The sequence below is a fragment of the Elephas maximus genome, chromosome 11 (genome assembly GCF_024166365.1).
Source record: "Elephas maximus indicus isolate mEleMax1 chromosome 11, mEleMax1 primary haplotype, whole genome shotgun sequence".
Taxonomy (NCBI): Eukaryota; Metazoa; Chordata; class Mammalia; order Proboscidea; family Elephantidae; genus Elephas; species Elephas maximus.
Window position 1 is genome coordinate 100,283,473 of NC_064829.1, and position 18,560 is coordinate 100,302,032.

At 53.5% G+C, this 18,560-nt stretch overlaps 1 protein-coding gene across 3 annotated transcripts; it reads left to right on the plus strand.

The window, feature by feature from the left end:
- Window positions 1-7,321: 7,321 nt before the first annotated feature.
- PTOV1 (PTOV1 extended AT-hook containing adaptor protein) lies at window positions 7,322-17,970 on the plus strand. 3 transcript variants are annotated; one of them, XM_049900532.1, is made up of 13 exons: window positions 7,323-7,821; window positions 11,437-11,574; window positions 11,692-11,774; window positions 11,835-11,892; window positions 11,971-12,078; window positions 13,492-13,647; window positions 14,420-14,509; window positions 14,595-14,668; window positions 14,751-14,808; window positions 15,465-15,569; window positions 17,243-17,440; window positions 17,521-17,589; window positions 17,829-17,970. In XM_049900532.1, the coding sequence occupies exons 1-12, from the start codon at window positions 7,651-7,653 to the stop codon at window positions 17,530-17,532; spliced, it is 1,251 nt and encodes a 416-aa protein (XP_049756489.1). In that variant the 5' UTR covers window positions 7,323-7,650; the 3' UTR covers window positions 17,533-17,589; window positions 17,829-17,970. The 3 variants fall into 3 exon arrangements, with proteins under 3 accessions (XP_049756487.1, XP_049756488.1, XP_049756489.1); XM_049900530.1 differs by having other exon boundaries at window positions 7,322-7,821; window positions 11,835-12,078; XM_049900531.1 differs by lacking the exon at window positions 17,829-17,970 and having other exon boundaries at window positions 7,322-7,821; window positions 11,835-12,078; window positions 17,521-17,822.
- The last annotated feature ends 590 nt before the right edge of the window (window positions 17,971-18,560 follow it).

An 18,560-nucleotide genomic window follows, 5' to 3' on the forward strand; every position in this document is an offset into this window, starting at 1 on the left:
CTGTGTGTTTTTCGCTATTAAAAATGCCACAGACAATGTACCTTTTTTTTTTTTTTTCTCACTTATGCAGGCATTCCTGTGGGATACATTTCTAGCAGCAGAATTTCTGAATTGTGGAGTACACTCTATTTTTATTTTTTTAATTTGACTTTTTAAAACTTGAACTTATTTTTTGCATATATAAAGCCTTCATCTGCTTCACATTTTAGAAGTTTCCTAAACTGACCTAGAGTCCTTGGGTGCTAACTGAAAAGTTGGAGTTTGAGTCTGTGAAGCGGCACCTTGGAATCTACTGTACAATCAGCTATTGAAAATCCTATGGAGCAGTTCTACTCTGACACACATGGGACAGTGTCTTAGTCACCTAGTGCTGCTATAACAGAAATACCACAAGTGGATAGCTTTGACAAAGAGCAGTTTATTTCCTCACAGTTAAGTAAGCTAAAAGTCCAAATTCAAGGCATCAGCTCCAGGGAGTCTTTCCCTGTTGGCTCTGGAGGAAGGCCGTTGTCGTCAATCTTCTTCAGGTCGAGGGGCTTCTCAGACGCAGGGACCCAGAATTCAAAGGACACACTCTGCTCCTGGTGCTGCTTTCTTGGTAGGATGAGGTCCCCCTGTCTCTCTGCTCACTTCTTTCTTTTATATCTCAAGAGATTGCCTTAAGATACAATCCAATCTTTAGATTGAGTCCTGCCTCACTAACACAACTGCTGCCCATCCTCCCTCATTAACATCATAGAGGCAGGATTTACAACATATAGGAAAATCACAGGATACTGGGAATCATGGCCCAGCCACATTGATAACACACATTTTTTGGAGGACATAATTCAATCCATGGCAGTCACTGTGAGTCGGAGTTGACTCAATGACAACTGGAAAATGACCCAATGCAAAGTCTCTCCCAGCTACCCAGCTCCCTCTAGAAATCAACTGCCAATTTTTTCCACGTCCTTTCAGAGATAGGTACAAGCATATAAAAGCAAAAGGAGAGATACATTCATTTTTCTGGCTCTCTCCTTCAGTGGCAGCTTATTTTGTTCTGTGGTTTATTTTTTTAACCTAATCACAGACCTGGACATTCATGCCAGGCCAAAAGGCCCTCCGTTCTTTTTCATGGCCGTATAACATTGTTTTATAGGAACATGTCACCATTCTCTTCATCAGTCCCCTGTTTTTGGCTATTTAGGATGTTTCTGACCTTTTGAAGGAGCCCTGGTGGCACAATGGTTAAGTGCTCAGCTGCTAACTGAAAGGTTCGTAGTACAAACCCACCCAGCAGCTCCGTGGGATAAAAGACCTAGTGATCTTCTCCTGTAAACATTACAGCCTAGAAAATCCTATGGGACAGTTCTGTTCTGGGTCACTGTGAGTCAGAACCAACTAAAGAGCACCTAACAACAACTGGCCCATTTTCAGTGGTGACAGAACTGCCAAATTGCCCCCTCTTGAAGGTGGCTCGCGTAACAGCAATTGTACCAATCTGTCTTAGTTACCTAGAGCTGCTTTTATAGAAGTACCACAAGCGGGTGGCTTTAACAAATAGAAATTTATTTTTTCACAGTTTAGGGGGCTAGGAGTCCGAATTCAGGGCGCTGGCTCTAGGGGAAGGCTTTCTCTGTCAGCTCTGGAGGAAGGTCTTTGTCTCATCAACTTCTGCTTCCTGGTTCCTTGGCGATCTCCATGTGTCTTGGCATCTATCGTCCCACACCACTTCCTTGCTTAATCTCTTTTTTATCTCAAGAGAGATTAACTCAAAACAGGCCAAACACTAATCCTTCCCCATTAACATAACAAGGACAACCCATTTCCAAATGGAATTTTAACCACAGGCATGGAGGTTAGGGTTTCCATCACATATTTTGGGGGGACACTATTCAATCCTTAACACAACCTGTTCTCAAGCAGTTCACCTGATGCAGGTCACACCACACAGAAGAGGCCTGACGGGGCCTAACATCCTCTCAATGCACCTGGCCTCTAAAGACGAGGAGGAAGAGCCCTGGGTTTGGGGCTGGGGGTAGCCTGGGTTCTCTACAATCTGGGAATCACTTGGAGGAGTCCATGCACTGAAGGGCAGGTGGTGGCAGACAGGGAGATTGTGGTGGTGCTGCAGCGACAAGGCGGTTGGGTCACAGCCCTGAGTTACTTGTCTCAGTGGGCTTCATGCCAGAGGGGCAGAAAGGCGAGGGCGTTCACCCCTGATGCTTCTCATGTGTCCCACCAAGTGGGGCCAAGGGCCTCTGCTGAGACTAAGAACCTGGGCTTGAGCCCCCTCTTCATCTGTGACTTCAAACCAGCCATCTTGTCTCCCAACCTTTGGTCTCCCCATCTGTAGAATGGGTCCAATAAGATGATGAGCCTCATGGTGTGATGTGTGAGGATCCTGTGAGTCCAGACATGGGAGGCACTTCAGCATAGTGTTTAAGAAATATTAACTGTTATGATCACTCTCCAGGAATGACTTTTAAAATTTTTGTTGTTGTTGTTGAAAATATACACAGCAGAACATAACACCAGTTCAACAATTTCTACATGTAGAATTCATTGTCACTGATTACATTCTTCAAGTTATGCAACCATTCTCACCCTCCTTTTCCAAACTATTCCTCCTTCACTAACATAAACTCACTGCCCCCTAAGCTTCCTATGTAACCTTCTGAGTTACTGTTGTGAATTTGATCCCATATAGATAGGTCTTAAAAAGATACAGTGTTCCAGACAAACCTTCTTTACTAGTTAATATAAACTACTGTTTGGTTTTAAGAAGACTTCAAGGGATAATTCTGGTTTAAATATTATCTCAGGGCAATAGCTTCAGGGGTTTATCCAGCCTCAGTGGCTCCAAAATGTATGGATTCCATGAGAATTTGTAATTCTGTTCCCCATTTTCCCCTCTTTTCACCAGGATTCATCTATAGATTTGATGAGAAGGTTCTGTAATGATAGCCGGGCACATCCAGTTCTGGTCTCATGGCGAAGGAGGCAGTTGTTCACGGTGGCAATTACCCACGAATTCCATTTCCTCCAATTCCTGACTCTCAGTCCTCTGTTGCTCCAGACAAATAGAGACCAGTTGCTGTACCTTGGATGACCACTTGCAAGCTTTTAAGACCCTGGCACGACGCAACAACAGGAATGGTATTTTTTAAAAAATGACCAAGTGAAACAGGCTGGGCCCTAGCTGTAACCCCGGACTGGTCCATCCTAGTGCTCACCAGCTGAGCTTTAGCCTTGGTGTCAGTACTGGGGTCCCTAAGGAAGGGGAAACCCTGGTGGCGTAGTGGTTAAGTGCTACGGCTGCTAACCAAAAGGTTGGCAGTTGGAATCCCCCAGGCACTCCTTGGAAACTCTACAGGGCAGTTCTACTCTGTCCTATAGGGTCACTATGAGTCAGAATCGACTTGACGGCACTGGGTTTTTTTTAAGCAGGAAGAAGAAGGCCAAACCAATTTCTAGAAAACAAGAGCTAATTGAGGAAATGTAGAGAATACTGGGAGGTAGCAGGGGCCCAGTGGAGTTCATGAATTTGCAGTTCATTTGCTAAAAAAAAAAAAAAATTGGATGTTGGAGGGAGGTTGGGACTCCAGCAGCGGAAAAATGGGTGTGGTCTGGGCTTGGCAGGAAGTGGCCAGGTAGCTCACCTTTCAGGCCCTGCTCTGTGAAGTGAGGATCTAATAAACCAACTTTGGAGGATGCTAATGAGAATTGAATGAGCTCAGAGTGCTAGCACAGTTTTTCATGCTTAGTAAATAGTACATGCTGAATGTGGCTGTTAGCTGCCGTCGAGTTGACCCTGATTCATGGTGATCCTGGAGCAAATGCTGCCCAGTCTTGTGCCATCCCCATGATTGGTTGCAGACTGGACTGTGGTGATCCATATGGTTTTCATTGGCTGGCTTTCAGAAGTAGATCATCAGGCCTCTCTTCTTAGCCTGCACAAACCACGCTGAGTCGTCTACCATTTCCAGTTGTTTTCTTTAAAGTGGTTTGAGAATCTAAAGACAATTATCAATACAGCTGAGGGCTGAGTCTTTCAAGGTTTTTAGGAGCTTTTCCCTTCAATCACTTGCAGTTGTTTTCCTTGCACCTAATTTGGCAGAATTTTTTCTTTTCTTTTTTAGGACACTCACCTTTAATCTTTCCAACACAGGCAACAAGGTTTGCATATAAGTAACTCTCTTTTTCGTCACCTGGAGCCCTGGTGGTGCAGTGGTTAATAGCTCAGCTGCTAACCAAGAGGTCAGCAGTTCGAATCCACCAGCTGCTGCTTAGAAACCCTACAGGGCAGTTCTAATCTGTCCTAAAGGGTTGCTATGAGTTGAAATCGACTAGACAGAAGCAGTTTTTTTTTTGGTTTGCATTATTATTTCATTAATTTGCTTACTAGTTGGTTAAATTATGAATTGAAGGACAGCTGGCATAAATAGATTTGGGAACAGCTACCTCTCAGGAAGCAGAACTGCTTAGTCATAGATTCGCCTTCCAGCTCAGGCAATGGGTTTTACTGATGAAGTGTAGGGTGTAGTGAGATTGTTTCTGAGAACTTTTACTGAAGTCTTACTAATTTCACAGTCTGTATTTTCTTTTCACATTCTGACATGAGTTTCCATTTTGCTTACCCTGGAGTGTATCCTGGCACATCTTTCTCCATGTTTATACAACCCAGTGCAGTTATACCCAGTGCAGTTATATATGTGTTCTGATGGGATCAGAAGGATAGGAAGGCATTAACTAGGTAGAGGGAAGAGCACAGAAGAAATAAATTTGGAGAGGTGAGCAGAGGTCACATCATGCAGGGTAATAGAGGCCATGGTGAGGAATTCAGCCATTGGAGGGTTTTGATTACACAAGTGGGACAAGGCAAGAGATCTTGATGGCTTGGACCAGTGAGAATGGTGAGAAGTGAGGGTTTGGAGAAATTTAGGAGGCTCTTACCCCTGTGGTTTCTTTCTCCCTCCTTCCTGCTGCCAGCAGTGGGGTGTCCTGACATGGGTGACTAATAGGGCTCTGGAGGGACCTGTTGATGTCTAATTTGCAGCCTGGCTCCCGAGAGCACTGATTCCCCATTTGGGGAGCCTCTAGGCCATGTGGCCACAATCTAGGTTGCACTGGAGGCTCTGGTCAGTCCCAGGAAGCCCTTGGGCAGGAGGCTTGGTGGGCAGGCAAAGGTGGGGAAGTTCAATCTAGCCCATGCTTCTCCTCCCGTTTCACTGGCCACTCTTCCTCCAGTTCTTTGCTGGTTCCTCCTTATGGCCTCAGACTCTAAGGGCATGTCATGCCCCTGTCTCTAGCCACACCCATGCTCTTCATAATTTCATGTAGTCTCATGGAATCTAACACAGATGACTCCCAAATTTATATCATCAGACTCCTGTATCCCATTGATTAGTCAAGATCTCAAACTTAACACATCACAGAGCTAGTGACAACCCCCTCACACAGTCTTCTCCAGTTCAATAAGTGGCACCTCTGTGCAGGCAAAACCCTTGGTGTCATCCTTGACCCTGCTCTTTACCTCTTCCTGGACAAGTCCTTGTGGAAGTGACCACTCCACCACCCCTACTGCCGCCACCCTGCCATGAGATCCATCCCGTTGGTGCCTCTTCCCTGAACTACAGCCACAGTCTCCTCTTTCCTCTCCTCGCTTCCGTTCTTGTCCCCTACTGTCTTATTTTCAACACAGCCACCAGACAGATCCTTAAAATATATTCAAATATTTCAAAAATTACTTTTTAATAGGAACACTTGCACATGGTAAGAATTTCATACAGTCCAAAAGAGAAAATGAAATCTGCCCACCCCTGTGCTGCCCCTCCCACCCCCATCTGCCTTTTTCTCTCTTTGGAGATAAGGATGGCTCCCAGCTTCTTCTGTGGACACGTGGTGATAGTTTGTGCATGATTCTGGGCCTCCTGTGAATGATTTGTTTTAAAACGTAAATGATGGTACATTGCTCCTTTGCTGAAATCCTACTGGTGATTCCCCAGCAGAGTGAGATTCAACTCCAGATTCCACCCCATGGTCTGCTGGATGCTGTGCATAGAGCCTGTCCTCTCCCTTCTCACACCTCTCCTCAGAAGACTGACCCAAATGCTTTCTATTAACTTGTTTGATCCTTATAACTGCTCTTCTTCTTGTGTGCAGTTGATTCCAATTCATAGTGACCATGCATGAGAATAGAACTGCCCTATAGGGTTTCCAAGGATGTAATCTTATGGGAGCAGATCACCAGGTCTTTTCTCCCTCAGAACGGCTGGGGGGTTCGAACCGCCGACCTTTCAGATAGCAGCCAAGTGCCTAACCACTGTGCCACAAGGGCTCCTTTATAACCACTTTGAGGACTAGGGTGCACCTGACCCAAGCCACGGTATTTTCAGTCACCTCATATGCACACAAAAGGTGGATAAGAGTAAGGAAGACAGAAGAATCGACGCCTTTGAATCACGGTGTTGGCCAAGAATACTGTATGGACTACCAGAAGAACGAACAAATCTGTCTTGGAGGAAGTACAGCTAGAATGCTCCTTAAAAGCAAGAACGGCGAGATTTCGTCTCATGTACTTTGGACATGTTATGTCATCATGCTCGGTAGAGGGTCAGTGAAAAAGAGGAAGACCCTCAAGGAGATGGATTGACACAATGGCTTAAACAGTAGGCTCACACATAGCAAGATTGTGAGGATGGTGCAGGGCCAGGCAGTGATTCATTCTGTTGTACATAGGGTCACTATGAGTCTGACCACCCGCAGTACTGAACAACAACATGGGTTAGATACCCACATTTAAGAGGGACGTTGAGGTAAGAAATCTTACGCAACCTGCCTAAGGACACACTACGTGTTAAGTGAACACGCAGCCACCTGATATTAGTTGAGTGAACCACTGAATGGCCAACGAGCGGTGTGGCTGGCAAAAAGCAGGAGGCGGGGCAGAAGAGACAGGGCCAACGGGCACGCGGCTGTGATTGGTGGGTTCTCCCGGGGCCGCTAGCCCCGCCCAGGCAGCGCGGGGCCCGATGGGAGTTGTGGTTCGAATTCCACCCTAGCCACGTCACTGACTACAAATCCCAATCCCTCCCTTCGAGCGTGGTAGTTTCCACAGTCCCTAGCCCCTTGGTAAATTCCCTCGTCCCCTGGCCCACGATTCCATCCTCTCCCCCTTCCTGAGGTCCGATTGGTGTAGTCCTTCGGGTCCGGGGCTCTAGGTGAGGTCCCCCGGGGCCTGACCCCTGGTACAAGTCAACTTGGTATCGCCTGCTACTCTCATATACCCCCCTCCCTTTGGTATGGTCTCTCCCTACTGCCACGCCCCCCCTGGAGTTATTTCTCGCACGTCTTCCCAGTTCCGTCACCCCCGGGCTTGGGCGACCCGTAGTCTCTTTCCAGTCTTCTTTGGCTAAGGGTCCCCCCAGCCTTGTGTTGGTACGGTCCAGCTACGGCCTCTTCCTGGACGCCGTTGGTACGCGCTGGGCTCCCCCGCTCGCAGCAGTGGTTCGGTCGCGGCGACCCTCTCCGGCCGCGCGGCCCCCGCGCTTGGTACGCTCCGACCCGTCTCCCCCGAAGCCGCGCACCCGCGCCCCTTACTCGTTGGAGCCCGTATCCCCCCGAGCGGCCCGCGGCAGCCCCCAGTCCACTCGCCCCGCGCCTGCCATGGTTCGCCCGCGCCGCGCTCCGCACCGCTCTGGCGTTGGGGGCCCCCTCGGGGGTCGCGGCCGCCCTCCGCGACCCATCATGACCTGCACAGCCCGCTCGCGCTCCTGGCCGGCCATCCCCCGTGGCCCGCAGCCGCCGCGGATCCGGGCCCGTTCGGCCCCTCCTATGGTGAGCCCCCCGCCCTTTTTCCAGAGTCTTCCGCCGCCCCGCCCCCGCCGTGCCCTCCTCCGGGCCCAGGCCTTTGTCTGAGCCCCCCTCAGGGGTTTCCTCCATGCCCCGAAGGGTGGACACCCCCGTAGAACCCCCCGGGCGGTACGCGCCTGCTCGCTCCTTTGTTACTCGCTGGGGCTGGCGCGGCGGGGTTGGGTACGGGGGCGGGGAGGATTCAAATTACTGCTGACTCCGTGGCCCAGTTTATACTTTGGGCGGGGGGAGGGGAGACGGCGTGCGCTTGTTTTTCCAATGGGAAAGTTGGTCTCCGAGCAAGAAATCTGGAAATGGAGGAGGAGTCTAGGCGGAGGCTGCGCGTGGGGCCCGCGGCTTACACACGCGCGCCCAGATGTTGCACACGGCGTCCTTCCGGGGTCCGCGGTCCGCACAGCGCCCGTGGCGTGTGTGTCCGGGATTTGCACGCGCGCTCAGGTGGGGGATGCCCTGACGGATTGCAATGAGCTCAGGCTTTAAAGGCAGACACCCGGCTTTGCAGATATATCGGGCTGCACTCGCGCTTGCCCAGACCCAAAACATGCACATACTTTTAAAAAAGGCTTCTCTGGAACACAGAAAGTGCACATCTGATTTTTCACGCACGGCCACACCATGCTCACGCTTGCGCGGACATGGGATTTCCTCCTGGCTTGCACTTAAGTTCTTCTCAAATACACTTAGGCAATGTGCAGGGCACAGAGTTGTGGCTGTTGTACCAGACTCTTAAACAGGCTTGTTTTAAACATCTCTGGAAGCATAAACATACCCTTTTGGTAACAATGTATTTCTTTTCGTTATGCTCATGTTACTGCTTCATTCGACGGTACTGGGTTTTTTTTTAATGCACTCTCAGGAAGTTGTTTAAAAGCATTTTCTGGGTTCTGCAAAATGCACCTTCAGGCTTTAAATCTCCTTCCGAATACTGACTGTGCCTCCTTCTGAAGTAAATCAGTGGTTGTTTGGAGCATCTGCTGTCAAGTAATGTACCACAGACAAACGGAACGTTGTCCAGTGCTGTGCTGTCCTCACAGTTGTTGCTGTTTGAGCCCATTGTGGAAGCCACTGGGTCAGGCTGTCTCGTTGAGGGTCTTCCTCTTTTTAGCAGATCCTGTACTTTACCAAGCGTGATGTCCTTTTCCAGGGACTGGGCCCTCTTGATGGCATGCCCAAAGTATATGAGAGGAAGTCTCGCCATCATTGCTTCGAAGGAGCGTTCTGGTTGTATTTTCTCTGAAAACTAACTTTTGTATATTTTCCTGGAAATTCATGGTATATTCAATAGTCTTAGCCCATCACTGTAATTTAAATACGCCAACTTTTCTTCAGTCTTTTTTCATTGTCTATGTTTTGCATGCATACAAGGTGATTGAAGATACACGGCATGGGTCAGGCCCAACTTAGTCCTCAAGGTGACATCTTTGTTTTTTAATACTTCAAAGAGGGCTTTTGCCGCAGATTTTTCCAATGCAATATGTTGTTTCGTTTCTTCACTGCTGTTTCTAAAGGCAGTAAAGTGGATGTTGGATCACAATCTTATACAGGCTTGCCCACATGGGAGCTTTCCCTTCTGACTGCACTAAGTCCAATCTTTCTTTAGGAGTGGTACTCCCACCTTAATGGGTGTGTTTTGTGGTGGCAGGTATACCTGGACTGTGTGCAAGCATTATGGGTCTTTACACATATGGACCAGACTTTCAGGTCACCATTCCAAGTCCTACGTGGCGAACCTGCCCTCCCAGATAACCAGATCCTCAGTACTTGCCCTTGAGCTTACACTTGGCCTGTAGTTGTGTTCACTCACATCTTAACGTGTCTCCTTCTTATGGTAAACACACACAGTGTGCTGTCAGGTGTGCACACAAACCTTAAATATGTATGCAGTGCAAATGTTAGGGGTCCAAGCCTGCTGTTGACCCACAGTTGTAGAAGCTGCATGTATGCCTTCATTTTCAAAGGCTGCTCCAGATAACGTGCTGTGAATACGTTTTTCTCAGGTGCTGTATTTGCCCAGGTGTGGACCCTGCAAGCCCAGGGCTTAATCACCTGCTTCATCTCAAGGGATTTCCTGGGTGGTGCAAGCAGTTAACACACTTTGCTGTTAGTTGAAATGTTGGAGGTTCGAGTCCACCCAGAGGCACCTTGGAAGAAAGGCCTGGCTATCTATTTCTGAAACATAAACATTGAAAACCCTGTGGGACACAGTTCTGCTCTGAAACACGGGTTCGCCATGAGTTGGAGTAGACTCCATGACAACTTGTTCTCCATTTCAAACCCACTTGATTATTAAACACACACCAACACACTCACCGAGATGGTCTCTGTTTTTTTTCCCGGTCTTGGCTGTTTGCCCAAATCCCAGAGTCACCTGCTCAGATGGAGAGCTTGCTTGTTCATGTTTGTGATTTTTTAAAAGCCTTGTTATTCCACGATAAAAGGTATCTGTGCTTTATGGAAAATTTGGAAAATACTGAACGATAAGAACATGAAAAGCAACAAACTTCTTAAATTTTTTTTGCGGGGGTCCACCTGGTGGCACCTACTTCTAAGATTTCCTTGGGTGTCTGGCTGCTGGGCTGTTTCCAAGCCTTGCTTGTTTGCTTTGAGATGTTTTTGGTTTGAGAAAACAGGTGGCAGGAAGCATGCCCTGTGTGTTGAACACGTAGCTTTCCTTGGCTTCTTTGCTGAACGTTCTCTCATGTTTTGCAAACGCTCTCGTGACGTGTGTCAGATTTCTCTAGGTGTTGTGTTGTTACGCCCTCACTTCACGTGTTTCCCCAGCTCCTGGCTGTCCTCCTTGATGGTCCTGCTCTGTGTGTTGTTGTGTCCTGAGTCAATCCCGGCTCACAGTGAACCCACGTAACAGAGTATAACTGCCCTGCAGGGTTTTCTGGGCTGTATGATCTGTACAGGAGAAGATTGCCAGGTCTTTCTCCCATGGAGCCACTGGTTGGGGTCGAATCCTTAACTTTTCGGTTTGCAGCTGAGCACCTAACTGCTGTGCCACCAGTGTTCCTTTCGATGTGTTTCTTGCAGCCTCTCCCCGCTACCCTGGGACAAGCCTGGTGTAGTGGCAACCTTAGGGGGCATGAGGACGGGCAGGCGAGGTGCCTGGAAAGGATGGCAGGAGCTAGAGGGGAGTGTTTGGACTTCATGAAGGCGGCAAGGGTGGCCTTGGGGCTTGGAGCAGGGAGGGGCGGGCAGACTCATGTGGGCAGGTGGACCCAGCACAGGGTGGCTTATGTGTTGGGGGGCCTGGAGGAGGCCTGGACCTGGTCTGGGGCTTGGGGAACCTTCCACCAGACAGCTAGCATCTGAGTTGGGTTACAGAGGAGGGACCATGAGTTGATCAAGCCACAGAGGTGGCACCTGAAGAGACCAGGGTTGTCATTCCAGGCTGAAGGCTCGGCTGGGATGAAGCCTGGGGGTGGGAAACAGGCTAGTGGTGAGGTGATGTGGGCTCCAGAGGGAGGGGCAGGAGAGGGCCCTGACTACTGAGCAAGCATTTGGTCTGAACATTGGGACGTCTTTTCTGGTGCCTATTGGAAGTCTTCAGCCTCATCCCCTCTGCCTCTGCAGGAAGGCGCACGGGTGTTTGGTGCCCTGGGCCCCATTGGGCCTTCCTCACCGGGGCTCTCACTTGGTGGCCTGGCGGTGGGTGAACACCGGCTCAGCAACAAGCTGCTGGCCTGGAGTGGTGTCCTCGAGTGGCAGGAGGTGAGTTGGGTCGTTGGGTCGCCACAGCCGGGGAGGGGTGCCATCCAGGCCTGTGGGGGTGGATGAGGGCCAGGCGGCCAGTTACACCGCCTCCCCTGCCTTCCCTCCCCACCCCAGAAGCGCAGACCCTATTCGGACTCGAGTGCGAAGCTGAAGCGGATGCTGCCCTGCCAGGCCTACGTGAACCAGGGCGAGAACCTGTGAGTGCCGGGGGGCGGGCGGGGCCGGCGCGGGCGCCCCTGACCCTCTCCTTCCCGCAGGGAGACCGACCAGTGGCCCCAGAAGCTGATCATGCAGCTGATCCCGCAGCAGCTGCTGGTGAGCCCCTGCCTGAGAGCCCCCACACTCCCTCGGCCCCTTAGCCCAGCGCCGACCACTCTCCCCTGTCATCCCCAGACTACCCTGGGCCCCCTGTTCCGAAACTCCCAGCTGGCACAGTTCCATTTCACCAACCGAGACTGTGACTCCCTCAAGGGACTCTGCCGCGTCATGGGCAACGGCTTCGTGAGTCTGCGGGCGGGGGGCCAGAAGGGCACGTGCACAGTGGGGGCAGCACCGGGGAGGCAGGGGTGGCTGCTCAGGGGGTCTGGGGCACTTGTCCCCTCTCGGAGGGCTCAGAGTCCATGCATGTAAACCACCATCTCAGTTCTCCTCAGGATGCCAGCGGCAAAGGTGTTTCACTTCACAGGGCTGCTTCAGGCAAGCCAGGAGTGGCACAGGAGTGCTGAGGGGCCCAAGGAGACAGGGCATGTGGTAGGGTGGCCTGGGGAGGGAAGTGTGAAGAGCCAACCAGGTGGAGGATTGTGGAGGCTGGGACTCAGATTTCTCATCTGTAGAATGGGACTGGTGACAGGACTTGCCCCACAGGGTCACTGAGAGTCTTGAATAAGAGAGTGTAGAGTGAGAAGCAGTGATTCCAGCACATAGTAGGTGCTTGTTGTTGGAGGGCCTAGGATAGGACACGGGTTGGGAAGTGGAGGGCTGGCCCCTGAGTCCTCTCTCTGGGTCCCGGTTTTCTCAGAGCCAGTGTGGAGCAGCACCCCAGAGAGGGGCTGGTGGGGAGGGAGGCAGGTTCTGGGAAGGGGGCATTGGGAGTTCCCAGGGGACTCCATCGGAGGTCCATCGCCGTCCATGTCCTGCCTGTCTCCTCAGAATGCTGTGTGTCCCTGATGTCCTGGGACAAGCTGCAGCTGTGATTGATGGGGGGTGCCAGCTGCTGTCTTCTGAGGACTGCTCGGGGCCCTACTGGGCCCTCCCAGGGCTCCCCAGTGCGGGGGGGCGGGGGGAGGATGGGAGCACACACCCAGGGAGGAGGAGTGGCACCTGGGCCACCGTGAGAGAAGTGAGACAGGTAGAGGTGGGGAGGGAAACCTGGTGGATGGAGCAGCTGCTGCCAAGGCCCCGCAAGAGGGGTGCAGCATTCTTGGAAGGGTTTGCTCCTGGGTCCAGAGGCTGCAGACAGGGATGCCTGTAGATGGGGACACCTGGCAGGTGGGGACACCCGGCAGGTCCACATTCTCCCAGGTCCCACTAAGGCGTGAGCATTCCACTTAACCAGCATTTTACGTGTCACCTTCTGTGTACGTGATTGTCACCTTGTTTTCCAGATGGGTAGACTGAGGTCCAAAAAGACGAGGGGACTTGGCCTTAGGCCACACAAGTAGGAAGTCACAGGCCTGGTTTTGAACTCAGACAGTACAGCCCAATGTCAGGGAGGTTTGGGGTAGAGACAGAGCCCTCAGGCCCTCACATCTGCCCAGCCGAAGCTCCAGAGTCCCAGGCTCCTCCGAGGTCATCTGTCGATGACGTCTTTCCACCCCTCCCCCAGATGAGGCAGTCAGCGCTCCCAGGTGGGCGGGGAGGGGCGTCGGGGCCCCACAGTGGCACCCCTGGACCTGACCTCCGGGCCGCCTGCAGGCGGGCTGCATGCTGTTCCCCCACATCTCCCCCTGCGAGGTGCGCGTGCTTATGCTTCTGTACTCGTCCAAGAAGAAGATATTCATGGGCCTCATTCCCTACGACCAGAGTGGCTTCGTCAGTGCCATCCGGCAGGTTATCACTACTCGCAAGCAGGTGCGACGGCCGAGCCTGGCCACCCAGTGGCAGAGAGGGTGGGCAGCCACCGGGCGCCTGGTCTGGTGGACACAAGGGTCGGGCTTGCTCTGGACCATGCAGAACTGGACAAGAAGGGCAGAGACACTCGGGGGACTCTGGGGAGGCTCCTACCCACTAGGGCCTTGTGGGAAAAAGTGGCCTTTGAGGGAAGCTGTGAACGGGGGACAGGGATGTGAAAGGGAGTTGCAGTAGCAGGAAAAGCCTGGGTGCAGATGGGGGAGGCAGGTGGCAGGTGGTTTTGTTAGCTGAGGTCGGGGCCGGAATGAGGCTGGAGCAGCCCGGGAGGGTGGCCAGGTGCCCCGGTTCACACCTTACTAATTACAGGTACTGCCTGCTTCTCTTGGAAGTGTCTTAGTCAGTCTGGCAGTCTAAATTAGAGGCAGAGCCCCTGGGCTTGGTACACCAGGCTGGGGGTGGGGACCTCTCTCAGGGCACCTGGAGGGCTGTGAGCAGGTGCAGGGCTAGGGACAGACAGAATGGAGAAATTGGAGGCCAGAAAGGATGCCAGGGTGGGAGTCCAGGTGGGAGAGGAGAGGGGGTGGCCAGGGCAGGGGTCCAGGTGGGAGAAGAGGGGGAGGCAAGGGCAGGGGTCCAGGCGAGAGGGGGAGGATGGGGCTGAACAGAGACTTGGGCAGGAACATGGGGTTGGGGGAGGGGCCTAGGGCAGCAGTGAGGTTTTCTAGAAGCCCCTGGGGCAGCCCCCTAACCTACCCACCGCCTCCTCTCACAGGCAGTAGGCCCAGGTGGTGTCAATGCAGGCCCTGTACAGATTGTCAACAACAAGTTCCTGGCGTGGAGCGGTGTCATGGAGTGGCAGGAGGTGAGCTCTGGGGTGGCCTGCAGGCTCCAAGGGATGAAGGAGCATAGCCTCCCTCACTGAAGTCCCCTACATTCTCTCCCCAAAGCCTAGGCCTGAGCCCAACAGTCGCTCCAAGAGGTGGCTGCCATCCCACATCTATGTGAACCAGGGCGAGATCCTGTGAGTGTTCGGGGGGGTGGGGGGTGGCAGGGGCCACAGGCATGGTGGGCCCCTGCTGACCCTGTCCCCTTGCGCCTCGCAGGAGGACGGAGCAGTGGCCGCGGAAGCTGTCCATGCAGCTCATCCCACAGCAGCTGCTGGTGAGTAGGGATTGGCTCAGGGAGTTCAGGACAGGGGTGGGGTGGGGACACGACTCCCCCAGGAGGGAAAGAGGAGGAAGGGGGCCCCCTAGGTAGTGGGAAGCATGTGCAAAGGCCTTATGGCTGAGGCTGCAGCCAGCAAGGGTGGGGAAGCAGGCAGTCCTGCAGGCCCAGCTGTGATTCTGCGGTTCCCAGGAGCTGTCTGAGGTTTTGGGATTGAGTGAGGCCGTGTGGGGGTGATGAGAGCTGGCAGGGTTGGCCTTGGCTGTTAGAGCTGTTATAGGCTTCAGATGGAGGTGATCTGGACCCCGGTATGGAAGGGTAGGGCAGACGGGTTTGTTTGCTTAGATGGTGGCAGCCTTCAGGGCCATGGGCTGGCTTATGTCCAGAGCTAGACTTCTGGTGTCTAGCTTTTATGGAGATGGTGTCTCCTGAGATGAAGAATAGCTTGACAAGGTGTGGATAGGGACATCTTGGTTTGGTCCTGAGTGTGTTGTCTGGAACCGACTGGTGTGCAAGGCGAGGAGTGGAGTTTGTCCCCAGAGCTGGAGGCGATGACTCTAGTTCATCCTCCAGGTGTTCGCATGGGACAGCAGAAAGCGAGGGGACCTTGGCCCCTGAGCCTCATGCAGCCTGCCCCCTTGGCTCCCCTGCAGACCACCTTGGTGCCACTGTTCCGGAACTCCCGCCTGGTGCAGTTCCACTTCACCAAGGACCTGGAGACACTGAAGAGCCTGTGCCGGATCATGGACAATGGCTTCGTGAGTCAGGGTGTGGGGCCTTGGCAGGCGTCTGTCAGAGGCTGGCAGCTGGGCTAGTCAGGGCCAGAGGAATGGGCCCAGATGGGAGCCCATTTAAAAATCCAGAAACCAGACCCATCCGTGTATGGAAAAAAAAAGTGAATGGCACTGGATCGACAATTCCCCAGGGACAGGCTGGGGAAAGGGTCACCATACTCCACATGGACCCTGTGCTCTGTGCCTGGTCCGGTGCCGTCTCCTGACCTGCAGGGCTAGGGCTGCCACAACCCCACTCCACAGATGGGGAAACCAAGGCCCAGCAGCCACAGCCAGCATGTAGCAGGGAAGCTCCAGGGCCTGCCCCCCACTGCTGTCCAGGGTTTTCTCAGAGCACGAGGGAGTTGATGTTCTGAGTGCTGACTGGGCTTTGCAGTCCCTGCCTACCGGTTTCCCCACCTCTCCGCTCTGGGGGATGCCCTGGGGTTGTCACTCCATGAGGCTCAAGCACTTGGTTGCTCTCAAAGGCCCCTGGCCAGGCAGGGAGGTCAGCCCCAAGGCTGAGGGCCCAGTGAGCCTCTTGTCAGTGGGGGCAGGGCCTCCTCCCCTCTCTGGGCCTCAGTGTCTCATCTGTCAGGTGAGGAGGGGTGTGTCTGAGGCGGTTGTCATTGCTGGCCATCTCAAGGTGTTTGCTGTACCTCAGTAACACCTGTTCCCGGGTTGCCTTTCTGCTTCTTCAGATCAGCCCAAGTAATGATATCCATGAGATTGCATATTTGAGGGGTTCCTTGTATAGTTCTTTTACAGTAAAATAACTTCAAGAGTCTGAAAACACGAAGTTCCCTCAGGGAAACCTGGAAAGGGCTCTGTGTTTCTGCCCAGGCTCCCCCCAGCCATGCCCAGCGTTGTGTCTCGTCCTCTAGGTGGCTCATCTGGGCCCCGTGGTGAGCTGTCAGCTGCTGTAGCTGCTGTTGGCTTCCACGCGAGTGGGCGAGATGGGCAGCGGGCCCCTAGGTTCCCAAAGAGCTTCCCTCTGGAGTCCCAGCCCTTCTGGCCCTGGGGCCCTGCACGCTCTCTGAGCTCCTCTGCCTCGGTTTTCCCATCTGTGAGATGGGAGAGTGAGGATCCAGTACCAGGGTTGCACATCACGAGCATTGGTCATCCCAGAGCCTGGCGCTTCAGACCTGGGGTCGCTGGTGTCACTACCTCGAGCAGGAGTGACTTGCTAAGTCCCAGGCTTTGTCTCTTTGTCGTCTGGTCTCAGTGCGCCTCAGCGTCTTCTTCTGGTAGGGCGATTGCATGAGGGGCAGAAGAGCTGTGATTAGGGCTGGGCAGCTGGGGCCCACCTCAGTGTCTGGTCCCTCAGTCAGCCCAGGGGTGACTGTCCCCACAGTGTGGACTTTACAGGTGACGTGGTTGGGGCGGGTCTGCCTGCTGGGTGCTGTTACGTGTGTGTGTGTGCTCATCCGTGTCAGTGAACCTTCCTGGTGGGGTGTTGAAATCTCTGACGGAGCTCATCACAATGCAGATTCCCGGGCCCCTAGCACTCCTGTTGGCAGCTGTTTCCCTTGCCCAACCTGTCTCCCGGTCTGCGAAATGGGGTGATGACAACGCCGACCTTGTGGGGTGGCTGAGCACAGAGCGGGAGAGTGCTGGTGGGACAGGGACGCTGGCTGACACCCTGCCATGGCCACCAGGCGGGCTGCGTGCACTTCCCCTACAAGGCCTCATGCGAGGTGCGCGTGCTGACGCTCCTGTACTCCTCGGAGAAGAGGATCTTCATAGGCCTCATCCCCCATGACCAGAGCAACTTCGTCAATGGCATCCGCCGTGTCATCGCCAACCAGCAGCAGGTCCTCCAGCGGAACCTGGAGCAGGAGCAGCAGCAGCGAGGGGTGAGGGCGGGTTCCCCGCCTATGCACTCCCTGGGGCCTCTGCGCCAGCCGCTGAGCTGACCCCTCCTCCCTCCCCACAGATGGGGGGGTAGTGCCCCCCCCACCAGGGCCAGGCCTCCAGGAGCCGCGGATGAGGCCCCCACAGACTGGTGAGTGGCACCCACACAGGGTGCAGGATGGAGCCTCATCTGTGCGGGGTCTCAGGGAGCAGCAGGGTGACCCTGGCCGAAGAGGGAGAGGCACTCCCAGCTGGCTCCGAGGCCTCTGGGCCAGTGGGAGGTCTAGTCTAGCCTGCACAATGAGGATGGTGCTGGAGGCCTGGGGCTCCAGGCCTAGGGGCTGCTGGGAGCTGCTGCCCAGACCCTCCCACTGTCCTCTACCCCACTAGGTCAGATGCTTCAGAATGGGGCCCCTGGGGAGTGCAGTTGTGCATCAAGATGGAGGACAGCATCCAGAGGCGCCTCCAAGGACAGTCCCACCCCTGTAGTTTCCCCAATAAAGCCTTTTAAAAAACCGCCTGCCCTTCCTCACTGCGCCAACGCCTGTCATCCTCCACTCTGTGGTGTCTTCTGCTCGGAGAGCTCTGGGTGGCTGAGATGTTCTGACTCAGGTGGCCCGGGAGGGGTGGGGAGTATGCATTTCTAACAAGTCTTGAGGGCCTTGTCACCCTTTGTGCAGCAGGACCATACAGCAGGGTTCTCTTAAGGCCTTCGGAAGATTTGTAGACGCAGTTCGAGGGGCACTGTGAAGCCTGTTGATGACCCACTGGTGTGGTCCCTTCCCCAGCTGTGACTGGATATGTGAGGACATGCAGGGACAAGGGGTTGGCCGGGGCTGCGCGAACTTATCTGTTCCTGAGACAAATGGGCCCTTGGGGCTACCTTCCTTGGTTCAGCTTTTTGTTCGATAGGCCTCTTTTAGTTGTAAGCAAAAATGAAGAAGGGGTGTATATTCATTCTTGTAACCGAAATCCTGGGTCATGAGCTTCAGGCCTGGCTGGACCCAGCTGCCCAGAGATGGTCTCTAGCACCAGGTGGCTGCTCAGTAGCCCCATTCCACCCTGCAAGTGACCAGACTGGCCAGGCCCATGTCTTCCTGGGTGCAAATCCAGTGTGAAGAG

What these genes read in the sequence shown, in the direction of transcription:
- PTOV1 (XM_049900530.1), top strand. Translation starts at nt 7,651, where the DNA reads ATGGTTCGCCCGCGCCGCGCTCCGCACCGCTCTGGCGTTGGGGGCCCC. An exon ending in TTATCACTACTCGCAAGCAG is followed by an intron (nt 13,648 to 14,419) that starts GTGCGACGGCCG and finishes CTCCTCTCACAG; the next exon opens with GCAGTAGGCCCAGGTGGTGT. An exon ending in TCATCCCACAGCAGCTGCTG is followed by an intron (nt 14,809 to 15,464) that starts GTGAGTAGGGAT and finishes GCTCCCCTGCAG; the next exon opens with ACCACCTTGGTGCCACTGTT.